Raw genomic sequence first — 9674 nt, forward strand, 5'->3', positions numbered from 1 at the left:
CACACACACACACACACACACACACACACACACACACACACACACACGTATAAGAGCTGCTTGTTGTTCAGTTACAGTAAGGCTCTGCTTTTTCAAAGCTTATGCACAGCTGTACACCATATGTGTCCAACAAAACCAAGTCCAACTGTACACCCCACATCTCAAGCTCTTAATCTGAATATCCCTCTGCCTGCTCTTAGATTGCAAGTATCCCCCACCCTGCACTCAGGCTTTAGGGGCAATGAAGGCTGCGTATTTGACAGATGTTCAGTCACACTCATTTGTGTCTGTGTACTTTGAGCGGGTGTGTATTTGTGCATGTTGTGATTTCAAGCCATCTGGACAGTTTAAAARGGGAGTGTTGATAACAATCTGTTTAGCTGGATGGCGATAGCCGGGCGTTCAGATAGAAATCACTCTTTATCACCGCAGGGATCAAAACCAGGTCGATGCTGCCACACGTAGACGACGTGTTCATGTGTCTGCGCTCACGATTTTCRATGTGTACACTGGCGTCTGCTGGAGTAGCCCACAAACGAGAGGAACAGCTGGAAAAATGTTGCCCTCCCTCTCCGCTGAGCTCCACATGCTGCGTGTAAGCCAGAGGTCAGGAGGCGGAGGTGTGCAGATTACAGCGGGATTGCAGAGCCAGTTTTAACTGGACGTTCCGGTCTGTCCAAACCACCACCTCCCATCACCCCGCTCAGGATATTACCATCTGGACACATCCTTGACACATGGACAGCTGCTGGGAGGGGGCAACGGGTCAGGCGGGCGGAGAGAGGCAGCGGGGTAAAGATGTGAACGGAAAGTGCCAGAAAGAGATGAGGGCGAAAACAGAAAAAGGATGTTCTTACACGGGGAGGAGAACAGCAAAAAGAAGCTGTTTCTTTTTGCCTTATGGCTGAGGATGAAGACACGTTTATAGGTCAAAAAAATGGGGTGCAAAAGCAGAAGTTTACACCCCCAATTTAAAAAATCGAGGCGCAGCTGCTCCACTGAGCAGGCGCCTGGGCATGCAGGTYTGTGACAGCTTGACCCCGCGGCACACATCCACCCCCAGCCTACACTCCAGGAGAAATATCTCAACTTTTTACTGCATGGCAATAACGCTTGTCTTAATCTTTCAGGTTACAGGTTACTCTRGAACAGAACAGTGTTYTCCATTCATTCATCCATCCATTTTCTTTTAKTTATCCAGGGTCGGGTCYCGGGGGCAGCAGCRTAAGCAGAGAGACACAGACTTCRYTCTCCCCAGCCACTTGGGCCAGCTCTGGGGGAATCCCAAGGTGRTCCCAGGCCAGCTGAGAAACATAGTCCCTCCAGCGTGTCCTGGGTCTTCCTCTGGGRCTCCTCCCAGTYGGACATGCRRYGAACACCTCARCAGGGAGGCYTCCAGGAGGCATCCTAACCAGATGAACCACCTCAYCTGGTTCCTCTCAACGTGGAGGAGCAGCGGCTCTACTCTGAGTCRCTCCCAGATGATCAAACTTRTCAACCTATCTCTAAGAGAGAGCCCAGARACTCWGCGGAGGAAATTAATTTCGACTGCTTGTATTRGCGATCTCYTTCTRTTGGTCACTACCCAAAYCTRGTGACCATAGATGATGGTAGGAACGTAGATTGACCGGTTAATCAACAGACCGGTACAGCGCCTGCATCACTGCAGACGCAGCACCAATRCGCCTGTCGATCTCCCGCTCCATTCWTCCCTCATTCATGAACAAGACCCCGAGARACTTAAACTCCTCCACTTGGGGCAGGACCTCTTCCCTGACCCGGACGAGGCACTTTACCCTTTTCRGGCWCAAGACCATGGTCTCAGTTTGAAGGCACTGATCCTCATCCCGGTCGCTTCACACTCYGCTGTGAACCGCTCCAGTGAGAGCTGGAGGATCTGATGAAGCCAATAGGACCACATCATCRGCAAAAAGCAGAGATGTGATCCTAAGGRCACCAAAACGTTTCCCCTRAACACCTTGGCTGCGCCTAGAAATTCTGTCTATAAAAGTTATGAACAGAATCGGTGACAAAGAGCAACCTTGGCAGAGTCCAACTCACAGGAAACAAGCCCGACRTACTGTCCGCAATGCAGACCAGGCTCTGACACCGGCTGTACAAAGACTGAACAGCCAGTATCAAAGGGTTTGGTATCCTATACCCCATCACAGAATGGTGTTAAATGTTGCCATATTAAACTATTCACAGTTGAAATTCCCAAATATAAAAACAACACTCCCACTCAGTGTCTTTTTTTTACTCCACCTTCTCAGACAGCTGGCAGAGTCGGTCTGACATCAGGACTGCCCAGACCTCTGCCTCCTGCACAAACGATTAATAGCTTCCCCTCCAAAGCCAAGAGACACATGGCATTGAGAGAAAAAAAGTCTCAATCTGCCACCTTAGCACACCTAAAGTCTGTGTTTTCTTCKGTTACCTGTCAGGAGTCCTTCTCTTCCCGTGCTCGTTCATCTCCAGCATGATCTCAGAGGAGTCGAGGGGCGAGCTGGCGTTGGCYTCCAGGAGAAGCTGTTCGTGTTGAGCCAGATACTGAGCTGGAGTCTGTTTGGCCAATCTGGCACAGTGCAGCAGTTCCCTCTGCAGCAGAGGCAAGTTTGCCTTTGGTGGGTAAAAGAGGAAAGACAGACATCTTTGGTTAGGAATTAAACAACTTCAGCGATGTCAACTTCAAGGAAAAAGTTGCTCAAACTGGAGGAGAAACTAAAAAAAWCTCACAGGGGTTCATTAGATACATGGGAAGAGYGTGAAACATAACCAGATTAGACCGAGTGGGAAGAGAGGAGGGTGGTAGATGAAGAGATAGGATGGGATAAGACAGAACCCTCGACACATTCCTCCACCATGTGGAGTGTGTTTTGTATCTGTGTGTGTGAGAARGTGTGCGTAACACTGCTGTCAAACAGCTCTCTCAAACCTGTCTGTTTGATGTAACACAGCGTCTGCTGCGATGTCCCAGATGTGAAGGATCATCGCGCGCCAGGAGGTCCGACACATTCACACACACTTTCACACTTAACTCTTTTTAAAGACATATTTACGTTCTCGTCCTGCTACTGTCTGCGTTTACTATGATGGTTACGAGTGAAGGCTAATAAATAAGGATCTAGGCTTCAYATCAGAACAAGATTTAAATTCCCATATAGATTTGAAGCTTATAAAAAAATGCAGGTACCATTTAAAGGTAATATTTCTCTGCYACTGCTAGCAACTTGTTAGCAAACAGCATTTGTAAGGGAGTCTCCAGAATGGTTTGCAGCATTCTTGACTGTTCTCAGTTTCCTCACTTGAGTTGCAAAAGCTGAGGCTCGCAACCTTGTTGCTTAAACTTGCCACAGAACTCCTCTTCTTTTTTCCTCTAATTCAAATAATAGATCGCCTACTTCCTCGTCAAAGTCCTCACTCTGTTATCTCTGTCTTTGAGTTTCCCTCCTCTCTCTGCAAATGTTCTTACAGCGACTCGGTCCAGCTGTCCGCAGCTCAATATTCAAATATTGCCTCATTGTTTTGACTTAAAGACTCTAAAACTGACTAAACTTACCACTAAACTACATCCTAACTATAAAATCCAAACACTAAATATCAGAAATCTCTCAAATCTCATTGCTCACTCTCACTCATGTTGTGTCTCTATCATCACAAAACTTCATTCAACTTTCGCTTCTTTTTATTTTCTTCTTCCTGTAGATTTTTTGGTGTTTGTTAAATAACTTCAGGCGTCAGTCAGAAAGGAGATTTTGGGTTTTATGTCAGTTCGGCAGAGATGAGGGTGGAACCAGAAGGTGGATTGAGGTGAATCTGCTCGTCTTTCACTGCAACACGCTTCAAATATGACAAACATTTAAAAAAATAGTGTCGTAAACTATTTATCATAACTCCGGTTATACTTGTGCTATCAACACAATTTAAAAACTGGTGTTCAGCTTAAAGTCTGTACTTCTGATACAAACTGGAAGAGATTATTAGAGAGAGCACATCTATACCAGTAGAGTGARTCAAATAGGTCACGTGACTAGGACGTGCCAGCGTTCAGGGACTCCAGGAGTTCAATTGTCACATGAATCGTTATCGGCTAAATGCCACAATTAATCGTGATTAAATTAATTGCCAATATCYACCCACTCTAGTGATGTCATAGAAAAATATTTCGTGTAGCAAATGATGAAATTGCTGAGACATTTTTTAGGTTTAGATGAAAAAAACTGCTCTTCTCATCGTTTCTCTCTGACAGGCTGCTATCTACTGAAGGTAAGACACTGTCTGCTCATAATTACTCTACACGTCCCCACATCTCTTTAAACCTAACATCAGAAGACATGCGGTTGAAATCATTTTGGGTAAACTCTCCAAAACAAACATTTACCTTTAGGAAAGGAATGACAAAAGGCCTCAGGGGGAAGTTTGTGGCCTCGTGAAGTTTGGAGTGAAACTCTTCAATGGTGAGAGTGGAGTTCTGTCCAAAAACAGATGAAATAACATTTAAGACACGTTCCAATGGAGACTTCAGCGTTCTAAAAGATGCTTTGTGGATAAATCCGCTAATCATTGCACATTATAGCTACCATTCTAATCAGAAACAGAAAAAGGGCACTGAACTCCTCCCTCTTGGCTGTTTTTGTTGCAGGGAAAATGCGACACGGATGACAATCACAGCTTACCACCAGGCCCAACACGAGGCTGCGCACCCTCTCTCCGATCTCGGGCGATATGTCATTCCCAAACTGCTGCAGCGTCGTCAGGAAGCGCTTCAGTTTGCAGAGCTGCCGGGCTCCGCAGGCGGGCGGGAGCTGCTGGTTGGACAACGAGGCCGTGGAGGACATGGCCGGCCCGTTGCTGAAGCCATTGGGAGTGGATGGAGCACCGTTTAGCGACGTGGGAGAATGACTGCTCCCGTTCAGCACTGCAGACAAACAGGCAGGAAGATGACACAGCGTGAACTGGCTCTGAAGCTTCAGAGGGGCACCTGACAGATCTGGGAAAACGTGACAAGGTCGTTGTGTCTCGCTGATGGAACACTGTTTGGTCCAAGTAAATATAACAAAAAGCACACATAACTTGGAATTTGACGCCAAGTTTGGATGATATTTAATGCTTAAAAAGGCAGCAGTGATGCAACGTTTTGCTGCTTTTCTGGGCGCTGCTGTTGGGTATCTTTGCGGTCACTTCAGCTGTCTCACAAGTGCTACCATTTGACCCCCCCCTCAGGCCCTTCCATCTCCTCCTGTATTAGCCTGATCCACCCCACTCTTCACTCACTCAGCAGGACGCAACTATAAGAGGGAACTTGTTAAACAGACGCCAAAAATAGCCCAGTGGGCCGTGTTACTTTTATTCCAGTAGCAGGTGTGTTGCTAAATCCGGTCCTGCACATGTCCACCAGCTGAAAGTAGATTTGCAGCTTTAAGGTTCAGAATAGTCGCAGCATTCACACACATACATAATAACTCACATTTTCTTCTTGATGCAGGCACAAACAAACTCATAAATACCCGGAGCGTGCACGCGAACACAAGCTTGACCTCCCCCATGAAGCTGTTCCTCAATCTGTCTTGTCAATCACCGTGAAGACATGTATATGTGTGCATTTGTGTACGAGCTGGATTAAGGAACGATGACTGAATGTCACATGTTAAAGTATCTGTACTGGTGATTTAATCATCTTGCAATAACAACAAATGTTCACAGTATTTGATGCAGCTAAAGCCTCAGTTTGGTCATTTTAAAACAGGGTTTTTTTTAAACTAAATTGCTCCGGGGGGCCACAGTTACTGCAGGCCAACAGCTCAGGGGTCGAACATCCAGCAATTAAAGTCATCATGTAAATAAACCAAGAAATACAAAGATAWGTTATAGTTTATTTTGATGCATATGTGCATGAATACAACATACAGAACCCTATGTAATWAAAGTAGTGATTATAAATCAATATCAAAAACAAAAATAACACATTCTGCCTCCTGTTTATCACAAAAATATTTTGACATCTCTGATTTGCCAAATTTTTAAACCGATCTTATTTTCACTTTCATAGATTTCTTCAACTGTCTATATCTTTAACTGTCTTTATCTTTAACTGTCTTGGGTGGTCAAAAATGTTTTTTTACCAGCTTCTAGACAAGATTCTGACGTTTCTGTAGATACCAAACATGTCTATGTTTAAGTAAAAGAACTTGTAGGAATTAAAGTAGAAAACAGGAGGTTTGGGCCTTAAGAAATTGGCGGGCCGAACGTTGGTCACCTGCGGGCCAAATATGGCCCGTGGGCCGCCAGTTGAATAACCCTGTTTTAAATCCTTTGATGTGTGAGCTTCTGTTATTTRACATAGCTGGTATAATAGATTATCTCTTTAAGTCAGCAAATAAAATGGTTTAATGAAAACTGGTTTTATGTCTGTTGCAAATTTGGCAAATAAATCTAAATAAAATGTGTGCTAAAGTTAAAATCTTTATTTTGGCGGTAGTATTTTACTTGTAATATTAAATGCCTCAATGAATATACTTTGAATATACAGACTTTGGTCATCTACAGGCCAGATGTGGCCCGTGGGCCGCCAGTTGAATAGCCCTGTTTTAAAACATTTTTTCAGCTTTATCGGTTTTTGTCAACAAAAAGCAAAGATATGGACAGAGAGCCAGGAGAGGCACTCAAACCTTTTCAAAATCTTCTACTAAAACCTAATTCTGTTGTCGAGAAGTGACAGAGTTGTAAAAACAACGTTCTGCAGAATCCCTCGATTGATTTAGCTAGAAGTCAATAAGGCCCGCTGGAAACAGGATCTTGCCAACTCCACAGTCTACTTGTCCACTGATGCAGTTCCTGTGGTTCTTCTCAGGCGTGCTTGTTGCTTTAATCCACGGGTCGAAGGCCTGAACACATATGGACTAACCCATGTGATCCCAGCACTTGTGTTCTGGTTTTAGGGGGCGAGCTTGCAAGGAGAGAGCGGCGCTGCTGACCGCCAGCCGCGACAGGTGAAACAACACGGCCTGTCATTGCTATATAGGGAAGAAAAGAAGCCCGAACACTTCAACGCCYTCCCGCCTGATGTCCCCTGTAGCAACCGCCCGCCTGTCCCGCTGATAAACAACACGCACGCATCGCCGCTCGCTCAAGACACTTGTCCCACCCAGAAAGGACACTTCTCARGKCCAAATGCCATCAGAAACACACACCTGACAACACAACTGAGCACTTGTTRACCAGATCAATGAAGGAACACACGTGGGATTCGTCTGCCTTCATGCAGGGACAACTGTGGATGGATCCTGAGGTAATATGTAATACACTCTGTCTGTGGTGTTGATGTTTAAAACACAACAAAAACACATTTTCCCACAAAAACAAACAAAAAAAGAGAAAAAGAATGCAAATCAGTCATTGCCCTATATCAGAACTTTAAAGTTACTTAGATAAAACCTTATTTAGWGTGTAACAATCATATAATCATATATCTGAGTCGGGCAAAACAGTGCTTTAGGTTCAATACACACTATCAAACAATACAGATTTTTTAAATTAATTTCATCAACTTGTCTTTGGAAGATCTGTGTCAAAGGATCAGTGGATCTGTGTTCGACTACTCCACCTAGGCCGCATAGTCGAGCGCAGATCCACTGAGAAACTTGCTGTTTCAGCAACATTTAATTTAAAAACTGTACTTTTGAGGTTAAACAAATAATAATTAATTTAAATAAATTACAAATCAAGAAGGGCATGGACTTTCTCTTTTTTTGTATCGAGAAAATATCAAACCGTGAGACTAAAGTATCGAATCGAACCGAATTGTGAATTTTCTTTAAACCTTATAGATGTGRGATCAGGTGAGATGTGATAGCACTCAAAGCACATTATGAGGACGACCAGTGGTGGGCACAGTTCCCCTAAAGCATTAATAGGGGAGCTAATTTCCTGATTAGTGCTTTAGGGCTTTTGCTGTTTTTTTTTTTTAATTCTTTAGTGGATTAGCACTTGCTAAATTTATGGACTAAATTTAGAAGCACTAACTGAGGTCTTCAAATGTTTTCGCTAAATTTTTCAGTGTGTTAGTGTTTTAGAATTGGGGGACCTAAATATTTGAGTTAGTGCTTTAGGGTTAGTGAAACTAATATTTAGATTAGTGCTGCCCACCACTGAGAACGACTATCAGCTACTACCAAATGAAATTCAACTCAATTTCTGTACAACTGACTGAGTCATTTTGGCTACTATCGATTAGCTGTGGTAGCCGTCTCACGTTGCAGTGACTCTAAACARTAATCATCTATCTCAGAGTTTCATTAAAATCTGACCATAAGAGATATTCATTATTTATTAGAGTAAATGGCAAGTTGCAGATAGTTGAGAAACATTTGGCTATTGTTCAGAATTCAAAATGAGAGTGAAATAAAATCCTGCCAATGCTATAAACCACAGCTTGCATAATAACATTTAGATCGAAGCCCACAAAAGGTATCATAACTCCCACTTCCTGGTGGCTTCACTTAGATACATAGTTATGATCCAGATGGCCACTATTAAAATAATGCTTAGATATAGATGCCAGCTCTGTAATATTTGCTGTGTCGCAGGTCCCAGGCTGCAACAATTTTTCGTCACGCTGCGTGTTTTGTGTGAAATGACACGTGGGTTAATGACAGAGCCCACTGTTGCTCTTGCACCTGCCTGTTTTACTGCCTGCAGACATGAAAACGTATACCACACAGCACGTAAAAGAGCTCTGCGGGATCAGACAGATCATTTGTGACAAACGGGGTTTGTACCTTTTCAAGAAGCTTGTAAATAAATCCAAGTTGCACAGTTTAAATGTACTTATTGGAATGTCGTGGGGAAAAAAATTATAAAGTAAGAAACAAAATCCTCACAATATTTTTCTCYTATTGATGGGTAAAGTGTTCTTCAATTAAAAATTGGACTGCAAACTCATTTGTTTACCTACAAGAACAGCCAAAGTGACCACATAAAGGTAGATTATTTTGATGGTTTAGTACGTATTTATACTCAAACATGCAGATAAAGATGTTTTGTTGACATTGAGTGCGTACCCACATCTCAGAATTGAAGAACTATCGGAGTAAAATCTTTTAAATGGCAACATTTGATATATTTCTAGATAATCTTTTAATGTTTGATATTATAGTTTGCATTTAGTACTCTTTAAAACAAGATTAAAGAGATTTTTTTGAAATAAAACAGTAGTCTTACTTGATTTACTAGTGGTTGGGGTGAAAGAGGCGTTGCGACTTGTTGCTTGGCTGACAGCCGGGGGTGGAGGAGGCATGGTAGGTGGGGTGGACCTGGGCTGGGTTTTTACATCCGCAGGTGAATCTGGCATTGTTCCAACCTTCTGCACTCTGCTACCTGCAAAACGGAAGAAAACAAAAAGGACAGAAAAACAGAAGCAGTTATAAAGATAGAGCTCAAAAAAAAAATTCTCTCTCAAAGGGGAAACAGCTGGTTAAAGAGGAGAGCGCTGACATTTTCACCTGCGACCAATCGATTGTTCCTTTAAACCAAAAGGCTCATGTACAGAAGTGAAACAAATCAATGCAGGCAGTGAAAATGAATCCGGACTTGTATTGTGTGTCGTGTTGGAGATTCATGAGGCCTGGGAGACGTACAGTAACACCTGCTCTCTCTCAGCTGTTGCTCACTGAACC

General features: G+C 43.3%; 1 protein-coding gene across 8 annotated transcripts in view; it reads right to left on the reverse strand.

Annotated features, from left to right (window-relative positions):
* The window catches only part of cbfa2t3 (CBFA2/RUNX1 partner transcriptional co-repressor 3), a 159907-nt gene that overhangs the window by 16810 nt on the left and 133423 nt on the right, over window positions 1–9674 (reverse strand). For all 8 annotated transcript variants that reach the window (XM_014003076.1, XM_014003071.1, XM_014003072.1 and 5 more), the window contains exons 2-5: window positions 9220–9375; window positions 4677–4918; window positions 4382–4471; window positions 2438–2619 (exon numbers count right to left, since the gene is read on the reverse strand). In XM_014003076.1, coding sequence (XP_013858530.1) covers window positions 2438–2619; window positions 4382–4471; window positions 4677–4918; window positions 9220–9349 — 644 coding nt within the window. In that variant the 5' untranslated portion in view covers window positions 9350–9375. The remainder of the gene's footprint in view (window positions 1–2437; window positions 2620–4381; window positions 4472–4676; window positions 4919–9219; window positions 9376–9674) is intronic.

Source organism: Austrofundulus limnaeus, unplaced genomic scaffold (genome assembly GCF_001266775.1).
Source record: "Austrofundulus limnaeus strain Quisiro unplaced genomic scaffold, Austrofundulus_limnaeus-1.0 Scaffold16, whole genome shotgun sequence".
Lineage (NCBI taxonomy): Eukaryota > Metazoa > Chordata > Actinopteri > Cyprinodontiformes > Rivulidae > Austrofundulus > Austrofundulus limnaeus.